General features: G+C 35.4%; 1 protein-coding gene across 4 annotated transcripts in view; it reads right to left on the minus strand.

Annotated features, from left to right (window-relative positions):
* Window positions 1-21,087, minus strand: part of LOC101004941 (solute carrier organic anion transporter family member 1A2) — an 80,008-nt gene that overhangs the window by 12,627 nt on the left and 46,294 nt on the right. For all 4 annotated transcript variants that reach the window (XM_009180341.4, XM_009180342.4, XM_009180340.4 and 1 more), the window contains 8 exons: window positions 20,325-20,431; window positions 17,844-17,990; window positions 14,571-14,669; window positions 13,737-13,958; window positions 10,952-11,116; window positions 9,169-9,364; window positions 7,520-7,685; window positions 5,704-5,876 (listed from right to left, as the gene is read on the minus strand). In XM_009180341.4, the coding sequence (XP_009178605.1) occupies window positions 5,704-5,876; window positions 7,520-7,685; window positions 9,169-9,364; window positions 10,952-11,116; window positions 13,737-13,958; window positions 14,571-14,669; window positions 17,844-17,990; window positions 20,325-20,431 (1,275 nt within the window). The remainder of the gene's footprint in view (window positions 1-5,703; window positions 5,877-7,519; window positions 7,686-9,168; window positions 9,365-10,951; window positions 11,117-13,736; window positions 13,959-14,570; window positions 14,670-17,843; window positions 17,991-20,324; window positions 20,432-21,087) is intronic.

The following is a 21,087-nucleotide window of genomic DNA, read 5'->3' on the forward strand; positions in this document are numbered from 1 at the left end:
ACAAAATTAATAGAAGAAAAGAAATAATAAACATCAGAGTAGAAATAAATGAAATTGAAATGAAGAAAACAATACAAAAGATCAATAAAACAAAAAAAAATAGTTATTTGAAAAGAAAAACAAAATTGATGAACCCTTAGCCAAAATAACTAGGAAAAAAGAGAGAAGACTCAAATAAATAAAATCATATATGAAAAAGAAGACATTACAACTGATACCACAGAAATCCAAAGGATTTTAGGAATAATTGTTAAGCTATGTTAAACTAAAGGCTATTATGAACAACTGTATGCCAATAAATTGGAAAACCTAGAAGAAATGGATGAAATCCCAGACACATACAACCTACCAAGATTGAACTATGAAGAAATCCAAAACCTGAACAGATCAATAACAAGTAATGAGACTGAAGCTGTAATAAAAAGTCTCCAGCAAAGAAAAGACCCAATAGCTTCACTGCCTAATTCTACCAAACATTTAAAAAGGAAATAATACCAATATACTCAAACTATTCTGAAAAAAGATGAGGAGAGAAGCCTTCCAAACTCATTCTATGAGGTCAATCTTATCCTGATACCAAAACCGGAAAAAGACACGTAGGAAAAAAACAAAAAAAAAAGAAAAGAAAACTAAAGGCTAATGTCCCTGATGAATACTGATGCAAAAATCCTCAACAAAATACTATCAAACCAAATTCAACAACACATTAAGAAGATCATTCATCATGAACAAGTGGGATTTATCCCAGAGATCCAAGAATAGTTCAAACATATGTAAATCAATCTATATGATACATCATACAAAAAGAACAAACAAATAAAAACATATGATCATTTCAACTAATGTAGAAAAAACATTTGATAAGATTCAGCATCGCTTTATAGTACAAAAAAAAAAAAAAAAAACCTCTCTGAAAACTGGGTGTAAAAGGAACATGCCTCAACATAATAAAGGCCATATATGAGAGACCTCTAGTATCATACTGAATGGGGAAAAACTGAAAGCCCTTCTTCTGTGATCCAGGACATGAAAAGGATGCCCACCTTCACCATTGTTATTCAAGATACTACTAGAAGTCTGAGCAAATCAAAACTACAATGAGATGTCATCTCACCCCAGTTAAAATGACTTGTATACAAAAACAGTCAGTAACAAATACTGGTGAGGATGTGGAGTAAAGGGAACCCTCCTACACTGTTGGTGGGAATGTAAATTAGTACAACCACTAGGGAGAACAGTTTGGAGATTCCTCAAAAAACTCAAAATAGAGCTACCATATGATCCAGCAATCCCACTTCTACGTATTAATATATACTCAAAAGAAAGGAAGTCAATGTATCAAAGAGATATCTGCACTGCCATGTTTATTGCAGCACTATTCACAATAGTCAAGACTTGGAAGCAACCTAAGTGTCCAGCAATAGACGAAAGGATAAAGAAAATGTGGTACATATACATGATGGAGTAATATTCAGCCATAAAAAAAGAATGAGACCATTTCATTTGCAACAACATGAATGGAACTGGAGGTCATTACGTTAAGTAAAGTAGGCCAGGCACCAAAAAACAAACTTTACATGTCCTCACTTACTTGTGGGAGCTAAAACTGAGAATAGGCTGGGCCCGGGAGCTCATGCCTCTAATCCCAGCACTTTGGGAGGCCAAGGCGGGTGGATCACCTGAGATCAGGAGTTCAAGACCAGCCCGGCCAACATAATAAAACACTATTTCTACTAAAAATACAAAAATTAGCAGGTGTGGTGGTGCATGCCTGTAGTCCCAGCTACTCAGGAGGCTGAAGCTGGAGGATTGCTTGAGCCAGGGAGGTGGAGGTTGCAGTGAGCCAAGATTACGCCACTGTACTCCAGCCTGGACAAGAGAGTGGGACTCCATCTGAGAAAAAAAAGAAAAAATGAAAACAATTGAACTCATGGAGATAGAGAACAGAAGGGTTGTTACCAGAGGCTGGAAAGGGTAGCCTGGGTGTGGTGGGGAAGTAGAGATAGTTAATAGGTACGAAAAAATGGAAGAAATGAATTAAACTTACTATTTGATAGTGTATAGAGTGACTATAGTGGAAAATAATTTAATTGTACATTTTAAAATAACTAAAAGAGTACAAATGAATTACTTGTAACACAAAGTATAAATGCTTGAGGGAATGGATACCCCATTTACCCTAATGTGGTTATTACACACTGCATGCTTGTATCAGAATATCTCATGTAACCCATAAATATATACACCTACTATATACCCATAAAAATTAAAAATTAAAACACTATATTTATATATGATTATATAATTTTTTAATCTAGTTTTTACTTCTGATTTATTTTATGTATAATTTTAATTATATGCTATGTAATTATAATCTAGATATACAATTTATATTTGTATATGGGGAAATGATACACATATATACATATACACACAAAATATGTAAAATCACGTTGATAATCACAAATTATTTATAAGCAATACAAATATAAATTTAAATATATTTAAAATCAATACAATATAAATAGGTTTAAAATCACAAATACACATATTCATATCTATATATATTTGCAATCACAAATATTTACATGTGTATGATGTATATGTATATTGCATGTTTGTGATGGTAATGGCACCATTCTCTGTGTGTGTGTGTGTGTGTGTGTATATGTGTGTGTGTGTGTGTGGATGGCGTCACAAGAAATATATTTGGTCTTTGTCCCTAGCTCCTGGCACATGGGTCCTTGGAGTTCTTGGAATTCCCTTGGAGCGTCCTTAGTGGTAGGAATGTATTTTGTCATTCTTAAGGAGATTGTTTTGATCACACCTGAGTCTATACTAATGAGACGACAGGGTGGGCTCCCAGACTGAGGCTGGGACTGGTCACCAGAAAGACCAAGTTATTAGAAGACTGGAATTCTCCACCCCACACTCAGACCTCCAGGAGGATGGAGTGGGATGTGTGCACTGAAGATCAAGCTCACTAAAAGCTCTTGAACTAGGAGATTTGATGAGCTTCTGAGCTGGTAAACATATCCATATGCCAGGAGAGTGGCACACCCCAACCCTACCCTGGTTTCCATTTGTGTCTTTTACAATAACCTTCATAATAAACCAATAAATGTAAGTCAAGTGTTTCTTCCCTGAGTTCCGTGAGCCATTCTAGAAAATGGAGGAGTCAACCCTAATGCATAGCTTGTCAGTCAGAAGCCCAGGGTAGAACACAAAACAAAACAAAACAAAACAAAAGCCCAGGGTGTCTGGACTTGTGATTGACATCTAGATTGGGGGCAGTCTCATAGGACTGAGCCTTTTAACTTGCGCAATCTGATGCAAAGTCTATGTAGATAGTGCCAGAATTGCATGGAACTGTAGAACACCCAGCTGGTGCTGCAGAATTGGACAGTGTAGGAAAATAATCCACACATCTGGCTATCAGAAGTGTTCTGTATGAATAAAGAAACCATTTGTTTTTCTCAGTGTGTGTGTGTGTGTGTGTATGTATGTATGTATCTATGTGGCTGTATGTACATATATGTGTGTGCATATATAGACATGTATATGTATACATATGTGCGTATATAATTTATATATTTATATATAGTATTTAAGAAGGAATCTAATGGCACATCACCTTTATGAAAAATTTTCAGAACTTTATTTAAGGATACAAAGGAACATTTAAGCAAATGCGAGGATATTACATGTTCAAAAATATTTGATGTCAGATTTTTCTCCAAGTAATCTGTGGAATCTACACTAACTCAATTGAAATTCTTATGAAGATATAAAGACCCACAGACAGCTAAATCAGTTTGAGAATAAAAGAATAAAGGAAAAGTGAAGATGACAGGGGGGTGAGGAAAAGTTACCATATGAAATACTAACGTTTGCAAGGCCAAAGTAATTAAATCAAGGTGACACTGGTATGAGAACAGGCAAATAAATCTGTGGAACAGAGTAAGGATGAAAAATAGATTCACGTTATATAAAAACTTGAGATGGTGGCACCACAAATCAAAGGAAAAAGGATGTATTATATAGGCTATGATTTTGGAAAAAAACTTTATTATTTGGAGAAAAACAACACTGGATATCTATGTACCTTAATCCACATATAAAAATAGATTTGAGATGGCTTAAAAAACTATGCAGAAGGTGAAGCTGGAAAGCTAGGGAGAAATAAAATTTAAGGGAATATTTTTGTAAGTTACAAATGTGGAAGCAATTTTAAAAATGTGACTTATCTTCCAAATACACAAACACTAAGGCAAGAAAATTGTTAGATTTTAGTACAACAAAATTTAGGATTTCATTTCATAAATGGCACTGTAAAAGTTAAAAGAAAGAAGACAGACTAAGTGAAGATAATTGTATAACATAAACAGTATTACATTAATACCTGTAATTTACATCGTAATCATCAAAATCATCAAGGAAAACATAAGAGATAGGAAATATAATGAGTAAAATGGGTAAAATAAATTGAATAAGCATCATCTATCAGAAGCCTAAATAGCTAAAAAAGTTGTTTGAAGAGATGCTTAAGCTCAGTATATCAGGAAATCACATATTAACACGTCAGTGAGCTATCATTAGTATTTTACACCCATTGGATTAGTCAGCATCACAAAGTAAGATAATTCTAACTCCCATGCAGTGATGATATAAAAATTACTCTAAATAGGACTGGTGAATTTATTTATGCATCTACCTTATGAACCAGAACAAGACTTAATACCACACCACCATTTGTGTGAATATAAAAACACATACACACAAAAAAATTTAATATTTTACAAAGGAAATGCATATTTAATGACATTTATCTGTCATATTTAAGTGAGCAGCTATGGTGACTGGAAATAGGGAATTGAATAGAAGTAAATAAATAAATGAAGTAAAATAAGAGAGAATCCTTGCTCTGGCCTGTGATGATAATGTGTTATGACTTGAGCATTGTGATTAACTTAACTCTACTTTTGAGCTCCAAAACAAGAAGAAGAGAGAAAAAATACAAACTATGTTCAGGATTGTTTACTAGGCATGAAGAGTGGTGTAGCTGAAAGAAGATTTATTTAATATACCTAAATTTGAAAACTAGCTCTGCAGATTCCTAGTTTTAGAAAGTCCTTCAGCACTGATGTCTCACAGTAGCCTTGTGAGAGAGCTGAGTATTTATTATTATGCCCATTATTATTAAAGAAAAATGGAGCTCAGAAAGATCCAGTGGCCTTGGTGAGATGGGGGCTTCTCAGAGCTTTGCGCTGCTGTCCTGTAGGTTGAACCTTAGGAAATGGCTGCTAGGCACCCACTCTTTACCTATCAAAATGGCCATTTTCTATGGCCTACACTAAGATGTAAATGTGTCTCTTTTGTCACAGAATGAGAGGTCCACTCATTTAACTCTAAGAAATAAGGAAGAAAAATAGGGAGGAATAGGAATGAAATGCCAGGAGATGAACATGTGCATTGCTAACTTTAAAATTTTGTGAAATTCAAAAATGCTTAATACAAAGCCCTTAATAAATGGTACGTTAGAGCACTGAGTTCTTAGATACTGAGTCCTGAGTGACTTTCTTAGAACAAGCTACCTTAAATTTAAGGTAGCTTAAAAAAATTAAAAATAAGGAAAATAATTTTGTACCTCAAGAGAATTTGTTTGTACCCAAAAAAATGTAAATAAGGAAAATAATTTTGTACCTCAAGAGAACCATGTATCCAGGTATGGCAGCCAAAGAATAAATGAAACTGCTCATTGCTGACAAGACTAGGAAGTACTGGAGCATCATGGAACAGTCAGGTCCTTTGTCACACAGCCCAAGAACTGCAGATGAATTTCCTGAAGTTTGAATACAGCTGCAATTTTGGAACACCTGTCAAAAAATAACATATTACACTAACTAAGAAAGAAATATCTTGAACACAAATTTTAAACATTTTCTACACAGCCAGTTGGATCAAGATGGTAACTGCTTGTTCCCTTTAATCCATCTCCATTATGATGTCTCTCAAGATTACAGCATATAACAAAACTGGAAGGGTGATTTCAGAAAAATGGTATATTTTTCTAAATATTGTAATAACTAATAAGCGACCCTAAAGACACACTTTTTAATTATTTTATTTATTTATTTATTTGAAACAGAGACTCATGCTGTCGCCTAGGCTAGAGTGCAGTGGTATGAACTTGGCTCACTGCAACCTCTGCCTCCCAGGTTCAAGTGATTCTCCTGCCCCAGGCTCCAGGGTAGCTAGGACTACAGGTGCTCGCCACTACACCCAGCTAAATTTTGTATTTTTAGCAGAGATGGATTTCACCATGTTGGCCGGCTGGTCTTGAACTCCTGACCTCAGATGATCCACCCGTCTCTGCCTTCCAAAGTGCTGGGATTACAGGCGTGAGACACTGCGCCCAGCCAATACACTTTTTAAAATAGTGTTTTGATACAACACTACACTGGACAAACAAAATCTGTTTCAGAGTGCTCAACTGAAATATTTAGATGCTTACAAATAATCAAAGCTTTGCTTCTAAAGAAATAGTTTATTTCGGCAGGGTGCAGTGGCTTACGCCTGTAATCCCACCACTTTGGGAGGCCGAGGCAGGCAAATCATGAGGTCAGGAGTTCGAGACCAGCCTGACCAACATGGTGAAACCCCGTCTCTACTAAAAATACAAAAATTACCCGGGCATGGTGGCGTGTGCCTGTAATCCCAGCTACTCGGGAGACTGAGGCAGGAGACTTGCTTGAACCCGGGAGGCGGAGGTTGCAGTGAGCTGAGATCGTGCCACTGCACTTTAGCCTGGGTGACAGAGTGAGACTCCATCTCAAAAAAAGGAAAAAAAGGAAGGGAAAGGAAAGGGGGAAGGGAAGGGAAGAGAAGGGAAGGGAAGGGAAGGGAGTTTATTTCAAAAACAGAATTGTCACCCTTTTTTGAATTGTTACATGTTTCCAAGTCTTAATAAGAATCAAAATTTATAGTCTACTTTGATCACCAACCAACATTATATTAGTATTAGTGTTGTTATATTATATCGTGATATGTTAGAGGCAAGAGAGCATTCCTAATTCTAAATTCTTAAAGAACTGTCAGAATGTGAAAAACACAGAAAGCACACCCATACATATACACAGAAAAAAAAAAAAATATATATATATATATATATATGTATGTATAGCAAAGCAATTAGCTGGACAATTGAGATCAAACCACCAACTTTATTTCAATGATAAAAATTTTTTTAGTCCAGAGTATTTACAACCCAAATTATTTGAGTAATAATGTAAACTTCTTGGAAATTTCAGATCACTGTTCAGATGCTATGAAGGTTTTACATAAGATCTGGGAAATAAAAGGTAATCAAGTGACTGTCATAGAGTTATTTTTCCACATACAAAGAAACTAATTTGGTTTTGAGGAAACACTAATTTTACTTTTATTAAGTGTAGGCCCAGTTCATAGTTGGAAAGTAAAAATGCAACTCAAAAAAGTTCTGTCAAATAGGATGTCTTACCATGTTTATTCCCATTCCAACGGATGTCTCACAACCAGCAAGACAAGCTGACAGATATGACAAGCCATTGTTTCCACACACAGGATCCCATATTTTAGATGGACAGTTGCAATCCACATTGCAATTAGCAAAGACGTTATTTCCCATATACAAATCTTGTGGAATTCTGAAATGATTTAAAATAATGCCATAGATATTAAAAGATGATTCAATCATTTTTTTCTTCTTTTCATCTCAATCCCCAATTAGATTTCTTCTCCTCCCATGAATAGAAAGAGAAATCTTCCAATCATCAATGTGTGACCTGTTTACTATAGCTTTGGTATAAAAGAGACCTGTTTTGATGACCACATAGCCACTCTTTCAATGATTTATCTCAGAAGAATATACAGGCAATAAATAAGCATTGTGCCTACCTTGTGGGAGTCACGTTTTCACATACTATTAGATCTCAAAAGATGAGGATGAACTAATCTCTGTGATTCATCCATTAGGTAGCAAATAGCAAGAAAGGACTAGCATGAAGACAAAAATCTGCAAGTTCCACTTGTAATATAGATAATACATTTAGTTCCAGAAACGTAGGTATTTGAATGAAAGAAATACATTCTACTAATATAAAAAGTGACCAGTGCTTGTAATACGATTGAAAGAGCACTTGCGTGGCAGTTTAGAGACTGAATTCAGACTAGATCACAGTGCGACTTTTGACACATTATGTCTGGGAATCAGCATCATTGGAGATGGAGACAATCTTTAAAATTTATTCCAATTTTAAAATCCATTTCTGCATTGATGTGGTTGAAGAGATTTGAAATGAACTCCCTTTATCATTAAATCTCTCTGAATCTCAATTTCATCTGTAAAGTGGAGGTAATAATGCTTATCTTAAATAAAGTTTATGAGTCTCAAATCAAATACCATATATAAAATTATATTATGATTTTACATTTGAAATTATTTCAATCTAATAAACCTTGATAATTTTGAAAAAACATTTTAGGATGTTCTTTATTTCATTTTAACTGATAGCTTGATTATCAAAATGTGCCCTACAGGTGAATTCTTTTAATGTACATCACTATGGAAAACCTTTCAATAAAACCCAGATAACCTTCAAAATACAAAATATGAAAGTATTCAATATTTTAGATATAGCAATACAAATGAAATATATGAATTATGTATTAATTAATTTATCATGTATTATGATTTAGTTATGCCAAACTTAAGCCCATTGTGTAAACATATAAAGGCTATTTTGACTGTATAGTCTACTCTTAGTTTCACTCAGTTATGGGAGTATAAGACATATGGATAACATATTTTAATACAAACTAAAACTGTAGGCAGTTTCTTTCATAGGATAATGTCTACTCGGATATCACAAAGACAATCATGCACACACACCCACATGCACATGCAATGATAAATTCACTCACCCTGTGATATATTCCCAATCTCGTTAATAAGCCTAGAGCTTGGATAGATTGGCTTTTGATTGACAGATGGAGAAAACATACAGGAAGAGCAGGGATTACTACCATTAACTCCAATAAGCAAATGATCTGATCATGCATTGCCATTGTAAAAAATATAATATTAACCATTTGTTGAAAGATTCTGACATTCATTAGAAAACAACATACCCTTCATAAGAGGTATTTATTCCAACAACTGAAGAATTTTCACAAGTCAAGAGAAAAGATAAAAAATGGAGAAGATACTCAAGTAAGGATAACCAACATCCTATGTGGGCAGCTTGTTTGACAGTAATCTTGAACTTCTTCATAATTAAACCACCAATTATGTATCCAATACATATTGGAGGTAAGTTATAAATACCTATAAATGCAAATAAAATATTATTCACAAAATGACTTACCAAAGGAATCAATATGTTACCACTTTTATGTAATATGTCTTATATAAGAAACTATTTAGGTCCAACTCATAGTGAAGAAGAATAATTTAATTTTATCCCCATTTAGTTACACATGACCCACAGGGAGATTTTGAAATACCCCATAAATGGGGAAGTATATTTTGGGAGACTCTTGTTGTTATATTATCATTCGTTTAACTCATTGCAGTAGCTTGTGAATTTCTTATAGGCAGAGATCATGACAAAAATCTCTCTTCTTCGGATCCAGGTAGAAGTGGCAAGTCAAAATTGGCCAGTAATTTATTCATTTATTACCTTCTATTCTGTGTAATGAGAACATATATATACAATTTTTCAGTTACTTATGCCCACTTTGGTTGTGAAGAATTAGACTTCTCTCAAGGTGCTTTTCTTTTCTTTTATTAGAGACAGAATCTTACTCTATTGCCCAGGCTGGAGTGCAGTGACATGATCATAGCTGACTGGAGCCTCAACCTCCTGGGCTTAAGGGCTGCTCCTACCTCAGCCTTCTAAGTAGCTGGGACTACAGGTACACGACACCACACCTGACTAATTTAAAATCAAAAATTGCAGAGACAAAGCCTTGCTATGTCGTCCAGGCTGGTCTTGAACTCCTGGCCTCAAGTGATCTTCGCTCCTCAGCATCCCAAAGTGCTGGAATTAAAGGCATGAGCCACCACACCCAGTTCAAGGTACTTTAGAGAGTCACTTTGCTGAGCCTGTTGCTGTCAGGTGTATTTACATTTCAAGTCTTGCTGCTAGTGGCCAGCGCTCTTCCTCTCTCAACCCTTCCCAATAAGAGAAAAAAAAAAGAATAGTAAAAGGAGAAGATAGCCCTAGGTTCCATCCATACAATGTGAACATCTGGCTCCCTGAATCATATTATGGAGAGAACTTGTTAAAAATCCATTCCAGAGCCCCACACCTTAGGTCTGATTCAGTGTGTCTGAGGGGGAACCCCAGGTATTTGAAGCTTTCACAAGCACTTTAGGTAGTGTGGATACAAGTAGCTTGGGATATTGACTTTTCAAAACAGTGGAAATATCCCAGGAAAAACCCAAGTTAGGCTAAAACCACTGAGGTTAGTGTGGTTGCAGGAAAGGCCGAATGTGTGTGGCTGCAGAGACACCTAAAACCACTAGGGGGACCGAAAAATTAAATTAGGAGGACCACAGAATCCTTGAACTGGAACCAAGAGAGTAAAATTTGGTAGTAAAATGCAGAATCCTATCTGAAAATATGTAATTTTTGCACTCCCAAAGATTTGCATTAATATTATGAATTCACATTCTGACTTCGGAGAGAAAATCAAGATATCTCTGACCTCTTCCCTTCCCTACCCTTTCTTGATTTTTTCTTTTTTTTTTTTTGGAGAATAGAAGGAAGAAATCCACCAGAGACAAAAAATATGCTAAAAGACTTCAACTTAGGAGTTTGCTACACCCTTAGATGTTTGCTACATCACACTATTCACCATTTCATGGGGGTAAAAATTGTGCTAGTAATGCAGAGAAAAACAAACATACCTATTAGAAAGATTGCATCTGAAGATGATTTTCCATATTGCTGTTCTATGTATTTAGGCATGAAGGAGATCATGTTAACGAATGCGTTGAACTGTATCACACTTATAAGTATGAAAAGCATATAAATTGGATTGCAGGAAAGACTTTTCATGAATGGTAGAAAATCTGAAATGAAAGAATGACAACTGTGTCAAATGAACTTGGCTTTGCATTTTGTGACTGGCTTTTCCTGAAACATCCACCGCCGCAACAAATTATGTTTTTTACTATTTTGTAATGTGTATGTGTTTGTTAATTCCTTTTTCCTCTTGAAAGCTGAAGTCATAAAAATGTTTTGGTGGCTTCCGGAAGTCAGTGATGTAGCTGACTGGGTAGGGATCAGAACAGCCCTCAATAAGTCACTATTGAGTCTTACAGATCAATAAGCAAAACTACTAAGTGACCAAAATATTGTCTACGTCCACAGCATTTTATTTCTAATCTTTTGTTCTTCTATTAATATATTATTTTTTCTACAGCTCATTAGAATGAAGGATGCTTGTTCTGTTCTGTAATGTCTGGAGGAAAATCAAGTTGATAAAGAAGATTTCACATAAATATTTATTTTATCACTCCTTGAACATTTGAAATAAAGATATATGTGGGAATTAATGAGATATGAATGTTCTCAAGTATCCAGAATTTTTTTTTTTGCTTCCTCAGAACAACAGTTTCAGTGGTTCTGCCAATGGTTCTCAACAAGATCTACCTGGAGATATTTTTTAAAATACCAACATCCAGGTCCCACCCTCAGCAATGCTGATTCCTTTGGTACATTCTAAGGACTATATAAATGATTTAATCAAAAATTATTCCTGTTAGAAAAAGCACAGAGCCAAATGTGTGGCCTGCCTCTAGTAATGTGTGACCTGCCTCTAGTAATGTGTGGCCTGCCTCTTGTAAATGTTCTTGGTCACACTGCTGCCATTCAGGCTCAAGTTCTCACTTTTAATTTCCTTTCACTTTTCCTGTCCACATGTTCTCTGTCTTGACTTTCTTATTTTGCACAATCCTGGTTTGCTTAATAAACTGCTCACAATTCATTCTGGAACAAAATTTCAATAAATAAATAATTTAGAAGAGGAAGACACACAGATTAATGCAAACAAATGAGTTATAATTATAAAATTTATATTTATGAATAGGGTACCTGACAGGAGAGAGAGTTATTGTCCGGACTCTGAAGGTTTTTAAGTCACCCATGTTTGTTGACATCCCTGTCCTAATAGATGAGTTTCAGAAGCACAAGTGTGTTTTCTATGTCTTGCAACAAGCTAAGCTCTTTCCTGATTTTGAAAATGGAACTGATCTTGCAGACCACAAGAGGTCTATCAGTCCATAACAATCCTTTAAGAAGAGTTTTTAATATCATCAGAATGATTCTGAGAATTTGCAAGATTCTGAGTTGGCTCCTAATGACCCAAGATGTATTAAATTATGCTCAATTGTGATTTAAGAGAATTTATAATTGTTAAGAAAATTTCCTTGCAAATTGACATTGTAACTTATGAGTGATGATAGAAACAGCAACGGCAACAAAAAAAGTACTAATACTAGTATCAGTATTAATAATAATGTGTGCTAGAATGTCTTTTACCTTCCCACAACAATAATTTATCCCCATTTGACAGAAAACTGAGCCCCTCACCATCCATCAAATAAACATTTTTAAGTTCCAATACCCAGGCCACACATCCACACTAACTAAATCAGACCTTTTGGGAATACTACAGAACTTCCAGGCATCAATCAGTTTTAAAATTTCCTAGGTGATTCCAATGTGCAGCCAAGTTTGAGCATCAGTGCTCTTGAGTACTAAATACTGAGGCTTTTTTAGTTTAGTTTCCCACAGAAAACCCTTCTATAAATTATGCTTTGAGCTTTTATTGAGGTTCCGTACCAAAAAAAAATGTTACATGAAATTTACCCTTTCATTTGCTGGAAAACCACTATGTGGCTCAATATTACCTGTATCATACATCATATGATCATTTTTTATTTTTTTCTACAATTTCTTCCTTGGAGAACTGCTTCTTTTTATAAATTTTTATAAATTATTCTTTTCTTTTTATTATAATTTCTTTCTATAAATTATTTATATTTCTTTTTATAAATTATTTATAATTATTCTTCCCTCTACCAAGTATAGAGAGGTGGGTCACTGATCATGTTTTTTTTTTTTTTCTTTCTGCTTTAACTTCCAGGAAGCTCATAATTAATCTAACACATTGGTTACAAAACTATACTACCTATTAAGATCAGAGTATACTCTTTCCTACTTTTGTTCTTAGTTTAAATTTGCTTGTTCATTTTGTTTCAATTCAACCTATGTTCTCTGAAAAATGGGTTTTTTGAGCAAATGAGACTATATATAGATATATATATCTATATATATGAGACTATATACATATAGTCTCATTTGCTCAAAAAACCCATTTTACAGAGAACATAGAGATATATAGATATAGATATAGATATAGATATCTGAGAGAGAGAGAGAGAGTGCCAAGACTGACATAAAAGTTTACATGAATGCTAATCTGAAATAATTCAGCTTCCAAATTATATTATTTCTTTTAAGTAGTACCATAGGAAGAAAAGGACTAGTTAGGTATTACTGACTGGTGACTGTTGATGACAAATTGTCTCAACACAGGATAGCATATCATAGTGTTAGACTAAAATACAGACATATCTACATGAAATAAAAGGTCAATTTCATAGTATTTAAAATATGTATATTTGCCTTTAGTGATTCCATATTTTTCTTTCTTGTCCTCTTCTCTTTGTTTGTCTTCATTTTCATTTTTAATGATGTCAGCATTATTCTCCAGTCCTTCCTTTGGAAGTGTTTTGGGCAAAAAGAAAAAAGGAATGGCAGTGAGCACATTAACTCCTGCACAAATCAGAAAGCCAAACCACCATGCACCAACCCAACGAGTGTCAGTGGGAGTTATGGTCAGATCATCTGTAAAGAAATATACACACTTTTATTAGCTTAAGTCACTATTTTCTGTATAGATTAATACATTTTCTGTATGTATTAATACTTAAGTCAGTATTTTCTGTATAGAAAATTCTTAAAATTAGAATTATCAGGTCCTAACCAAGTATAAAATTGGCTTACAATTCAGACACTGATAAAATTTTTCTAATAATATGTGGTGTTATAATATTGTCTAGTAATAAATTAGGCTGGTTATCTGTCTATCATGTAAGGGATTTAAAAGCAGGTATTAACTAAACAGCTACAAGTTCTATCTCATCATCAATAAATGATTGCTTAATTGAAATAAATTCAAACCTACATGCCTAAATTTTGTAAAACCAAGAAATACAGTTGAAGTGCAGTAGAAAGAGCATGTGATTCTGTGTCAGATTAGCATTTTATTTTGCTCTACTGTTTTCTGGTTTGGAATATTTGAAAAGTTATTTAAATTCTTCCACTAGAGTTTCTCACTTTTAAAGTGGAGATCATTTATCAAATTGAAGGTCAAATAAGGCCATGATTATATGTGATAATATACCTGAGATGCTTTGTATACTCTAGACACTGTACAAATAGATTTTATTGAATTACCTGTGTTCACAGATCCAGTGTCAACATAAACATTTGCACAGAACGATGCCAACAAAAGTCCAATCAAAGGACCAATAATAGCTCCTGTTTCTATAAGCCCTAGAAATATATAAAAGTATAAGGTTATAGTACAGTTATATGCCCACATAAAGAGTTCTAGGTCCATGAAAAGCCTGAAGATTGAATGTTTTTGCCTTGGATACTTTTGACTAGATATATAAATTATATGAAAGTTAAGCTTGATGTACATATAAGTGACAGTTGTTTCTGCAAATGTTGAAAAAGAAGCCTCATAATTTAAAGCCACTTTCCCTGGCCTCCAAATTCTCTTTCATGTTGGGTCACAAGTAGAGATTTGCTGTAGCAGCACAGGCAGTCCCAGCTGGGATCATGCCATCGACTAGGTCATGATATAACCAAGGTCCTGTTAATTCATCCCCCAGGCATGTTTTGGGAGGAATTCTGAAGCAATACCATCTTATAATGGATCTCTCATGGCACATTCCACAAAAAAGTTTCACTCTCAGATCTACAACTTGAAACTTCCTTCTGGCTATGTCCTCATTATTATTATATGATACACAACTCTTTGATTTTATCATGTTCTCCTTCCTTTTCTTCCACATTTTTATTCCATCAGTCCTATCCGTCTTCATTTGAATTCTTATCTATTAAAATATCATCATCAGCTGTCTCATCACTTGTCTACAATTCAGAACCTATGCTGAACCTTCCCTGATCTCTGAAAATCCAGACACGAGCTTCTTCAACTTTCTTCCTGTTCACTTCAAAATTTGGCTTTGCCTATTATCTCTGCCTTCTCCACAGTTCTATAGAGAACCCACCCTATACACACCTAACTTCTTGGTTCCAACCCCTTCTATCTTCTCTAAGGTTTTGCTCTACCAAACACTCCCTCTCTTGTGCGTGTTCAATTTCCCCATAGCCAATGATTCTACAAAATCTCAAATCCACCCTGCTTTTTCTCCTTTCACTATACTCTCTGCCTCTACTTCCTCACCTCTCACTCACTTTACTCAAATCCTTTTACGTTCTCCCCCAGATACTCTCAGGTAGCCCCAGTGATCTCTTCGTCACTAATTTAGTGCCCTCTTTTGGTCTTCATCTTCCTAGCTTTCTAGGTTATTTGACATTGTTGGCCAATCATTTCTAGATTATTTTCACATTTCTTCCTAAGACTTTCATTAAACTAGACATGTATTGTTTCATTGTGTTCTTATGACTATTCCTTCTTTGATTTTCCTTTCTCCTATTCTATTTACTAAGTAGAAATCTTTCCCAGTATATTATCTTTATATCTCTCAGTATATATATGGTCTTCCACAGCAACGTCATTTCTCCCTCTTGATTTCATTTATTACCTCTCTATAGAAAATTCTTGAACATTTTTTTTTTTTTGAGACGGAGTTTCGCTCTTGTTGCTCAGGCTGGAGTGCAGTGGCACGCTCTCAGCTCACGGCAACCTCCACCTCCCGGGTTCAAGTGATTCTCCTGTCTCAGTCTCCCGAGTAGCTGGGATTACAGGCACCCACCACACCTGGCTAATTTTTGTATTTTTAGTAGAGATGGGGTTTTATCGTATTGGCAGGTTGGTCTCAAACTCCTGACTTCAGATGATCTGCCCGCCTTAGCCTCCCGAGTAGCTGGGATTATAGGCGCATGCCACCACACTCGGCTAATTTTTGTATTTTTAGTAGAGACGGGGTTTCATCATATTGATCAGGTGGGTGTTGAACTCCTGACCTCAGGTGATTTGTCCATCTCGGCCTCCCAAAGTGCTGGGATTACAGACATGAGCCACCACACCCGGTCGATTCTCCAACTTTTAACCTAGCTTTTGTGTTCTCTTCTAAACTCCAGAGCCATACATGGAACTGTTTTCTTGGTGTAGAGCTATTTGATTTATAGTTATTTGGTTATGGATACACACATGAACACACACTATATATGTATATACATATATATACACACACTATATATATAGTACTAATAATTATGTAGTTCTTTATTTACTAACCTTATATGGACCATATCATCCTCATTTTAATATGTATTAGAGATCATCACAGCTATGTTTATATATAATACACCCTAGTATTTGTTGAATAAAGAAATAGACATCATAGCAAGGTGTTTGTTAATTTATTGTAGGAGAGTATTTGCATTCTTTTAATATAAGTGTGTGAAGGAAGTTAAAAGGACTGAATAGAAAATCACTGGAAAAGATTATGGCAAAATTAGTGAGTTGCCAAAATGTGTCAAAAGTCACTTGGATTAATAATTCCTCAATATTTTCATCCATCTTATGTATAAATCATTTCCATCTTCTCTCAGCCTCTTTGACTTTTCTAGTTTTTAAAAGATATGCCTACATACATTAATGGCAAATGTCCCTATACTAAATGTTATGAGTTTATGACCAACTATTGATAGAATAACAAAACATATAAGCAAGCCATGCATAATAAATTAAGAATATTTCAGAGATTGGAAGGCAGCACAAGAAAGTGGGTCTTAAGTTGGCTATTGTGCCAGGTGACCTACATGGATTTTAAAATGGTAATTTCAAGAAACATAAACAAAAAGATGAAGACGTATTTGTGAAAAATATTAAGAAGCCTGACTATATGGAGAGATCATGATGAAGAGAAACTATATAGAAAACTAAGTAAGTGAATGTCATGCAGAGCCATGAGTAATAAGTGGAGAGATCAGATTTAATAAATGAGAAGCTTATATGTGTCATAAATATAGTAGAGAAGACATGATTAAAATAATGCTTGGGAAAAACTATATTGCAGGAATGTTTCTTAAAAACTGAGAAAAGAAAATACCGAAGAGAAAATAATTAATAAAGAGAACCTACAGACAAAGTAATGAGAACCTCAACAAAAACAGAGGTAGTGAAAATAGTGAGAAAGGTTTTGAATGCATGGAACATTTTAGAGAAAACATTGGTAAGTCTCTTAACACATTGGATATAGTGTGGTGCAAAGCAAATGAAAGGGTCACCTCCAGGAGCACTAGATTTGTGGTATCTCCAATAGTAGAAAGTAGATTTATTAACAAAGTAGCTCATTGTCATTTAGCATATCTCATCTCCATTCAACAAACTTTTATGAAAGGCCAACTGTGCCAAGACACTCCACTCATCATTGTGGAAATCACTGAGACTACAAAAGTATAACTCATTTCTAACCTCAAGGAACTTATTGCCCTGAAAAGAAGCTAAGGTAGATTTTCAAAACTTACCAATATATAAAGGAGAATTTTCAGATTTGGCAAAATCTTCTATATAGGAAATACCCAAAGGCAGGATGGGAGTTTCGCCCATTCCACGTACAATATTGCCTACCAGGACGTACATCCACATTAATGATTTAACTTCCTTTGTACACTCTGCATTTAAAAAAAAAAGACATGACATTAGCACATTGACAATAAAGTGTCAGTAATATTAATTCTATGTTTTCTGTAGGCATTTCGCAGTTATATGACGATGGCCCCTTGTCAATGATTTATATTACTATTCCAGCAATGACTTCTTGGGGCACCCCTAGTGCATTTTCTGACAGCGGACTTGAGTATGGGCAAGTGTAAGTGACATGCCGGAGCCAGTTCCTACTGAGTTGGGAGAGATGAATATACACACCTCCCGAGGTGTTCAGTGACACCTCATTGGTAGTATCATAGCAGTGTTACACCACAGAAATTGGCAAACATTAAAAATCAAGGTTTTTTAATTCTCTACAGAGATTCAGTTTCTCAGCAACTCCCGAACTCATTCAGCTGCTACAAGTGCTTCCCCATTCCTATCCAACTTTGGGGAGACAAAAAACACAAAAATATCTTTCTCTAGAATTGGTACTATATTTATAAGATTTAAACAAAAGTTCGCTAAAGCGTGAATTCTCTACAGCTCTAATTATTTCATAGAAACTAAAAATATTTAACTGGGTATTCATCATAGGTTCTCTACAGAGCATGTTGTATACTGTAACAACCAAATAACTTTCAATACAGAAATCCACCCCAATCCGTGGAGACACAGCTACTTAGTACAGTAACCAAGACTAGACCAAAGGGAAGAGAAAGTGAGAAAGATAGGGAGATCTCTGAAGAATTATGTCAATCTCTTTGCCATCTATGTTCTAGGCTGAAATAGCTGATAAGCTGGGAGGAAGCTCTGTGGAGTCCCGTTTTCAGGGAAGTGAAGGTCAATGCACTCTTCACCTCCTGTAAATTGGCCAGGTGAGACTGTGAGGTCCTGACCACAGCTGGCTCCAGGAATTTCTTGTGAGCGCTATCTCTCTGTTATTTCCAGTCAGAAAATAATAGTCTCTATTTCTGGATATTCAGATTTTTTGTGTGATGCGCAAAGTGATTTGTGTCTACAGATCACAGGCAAACTCTAGGCCTATTCTAGGGCAAAATCGAAAGCATCAATCCACCTTCCTGGAGATGTGCCAGAATGGGAAGGTTTTGCTATATCCACAATGAAGCTGACTAGCACCTGGGTCAGTCTTTGGCAATAGCCAGCTCAGGAAGAGAACACAAGCCACTGTTAATATCACTGTTTTCCTTTGTTTCCCCCACGGGGGTTCTTTGGCTTCTTCTGAGACAGATATTTTTCAACTTTTTGAAACTGTTTTGGTTTCCTGATTCAATGATGGTCATGAAATTCCCACCCTTGTGGACTACTGCAACTTCCATGAACATGAATCCAGAATAAAAATGTCCCCATAAAAATGTTGAGTCATCAGAGTCATCTCCAGACCAAGTATAACCAGAAGATTATACAAGTCTCATAGCAGAAGGGACAGAAGGGGCAGAAGTCAATACATTGGTGCCTAGAGCTATCGGCAGCTGAAAGAAGTACTACTATTGTGTAGAATTTTAAAGCACTATCTCCAGTAGAGAAAAAAAAATAAAGAGCAGAAAGACAAGTTCCTAAGTCGATAGAAAGGAAATAGAGTAATTCAGAACTATAGTGTACTTGCCTGTTTTCCCTGCTATTAAAGATCAGTTATAGAACACAAATCTCTTGAACTTTGTTTCTGTCTCTAGTTCCTATTTACATAATCATATACACCAAATCATCAGCATAAATCTGTCCTTTTAAGACATTTTCCTCTGTGGAATGAACTTGACAGTGATCCTTGGATAGATGTCTTTGACTCTTTTTTTTGGCGGGGGGGAGGAAAGTCTCACTCTGTTGCCCAGGCTGGAGTGCAATGGCGCAATCTTGGATCACTGCATCCTCCGCCTCCTGGGTTCAAGCGATTCTCCTGCCTCGGCCTCCTGAGTAGCTGGGATTACAGGTGCCCACTACCATGCCTGGCTAATTTTTGTATTTTTTAATAGAGTGAGGTTTCCCCATGTTGCCCAGACTGGTCTCGAACTTCTGACCTCAGGTGATCCATCCATCTCAGTCTCCCAAAGTGCTGGGATTACTTTGGGAGTAAAGGCACCGGGCCCTCTGACTGATTGTTAAATAACCATGTTAATAAATCAACAAGGAACTCTTAATAAATACATTCAAATATAAGAAAAATAACATTCTTTATTATTAGCTATTCTTATTCCCCATTGTAACTCCTTTGGAAGTTCCTGGAGAGAGAATATATCCTTGTTTAATTATCTTACTCAAGCAATATCTCATTCAGGCCCCTCAGCAGAAAGTGTTCAGTTATACGTTCGCTGAACAAAAATCAATACAATGAGGTAGACAACCTGATGGATCCTGCGTTGGTCTTAAAATCTGGGTTCCATTTTCCATACACAAGAAACTGTTTGAGGACAAGTTGCCTGAAACTGAAACTGTAGATTCATATTCATATCTGCATAAACACAGGGAAAATATGTTTATTTTAAGGAAGTAATGAGGACAATGTGGGCAATGTACAGATTGTTACCTTCTGCTTCCCATACAACACAACATTTAAATCCAGCAAAAATGTCTTTTCATCGTTGGCATCCAAGTTATCACAAGTTAATATCATCAAAAAACTTGCCACTTTCTGTAAATGTACAATCTTTTTACACTTAGCTTTCAATAATCTGCCTGTGGATGATCTACCTTTAGATTATCAAATATAAACCTTCTTTGATTTTTAGGTTATCATTTCCTGGAAATAATTATTATGAGATAAGGAACACAAACTTTAAAAAATGTGAGATTTAATAATGTATAATTAAGAAGATAAATGCTTTGGAAGGAATAACACAACAAAACAAGTCTTCAACTTGGCATTCTCTAAAGTTTGCTCAGAAGAAGCAAAACCTCCAGTTTCTGAGAGATCCTACAATAATTCCTCCATGCGTTTCATAAACCTCTAAGAAAAACAAAATATTTGTCCATCATAATGAGGGACCTTAAGAGAATCTCAATCACCATGACACATAGTGTAATGACTTTTTCTCTTCTCATAAGAACAAATGGATTAATAAACTATGACCATTTAATTTAAGCAAATTAGCACAAGATCCACATGCT

The sequence above is a fragment of the Papio anubis genome, chromosome 9, assembly GCF_008728515.1.
Source record: "Papio anubis isolate 15944 chromosome 9, Panubis1.0, whole genome shotgun sequence".
Classification (NCBI taxonomy): domain Eukaryota; kingdom Metazoa; phylum Chordata; class Mammalia; order Primates; family Cercopithecidae; genus Papio; species Papio anubis.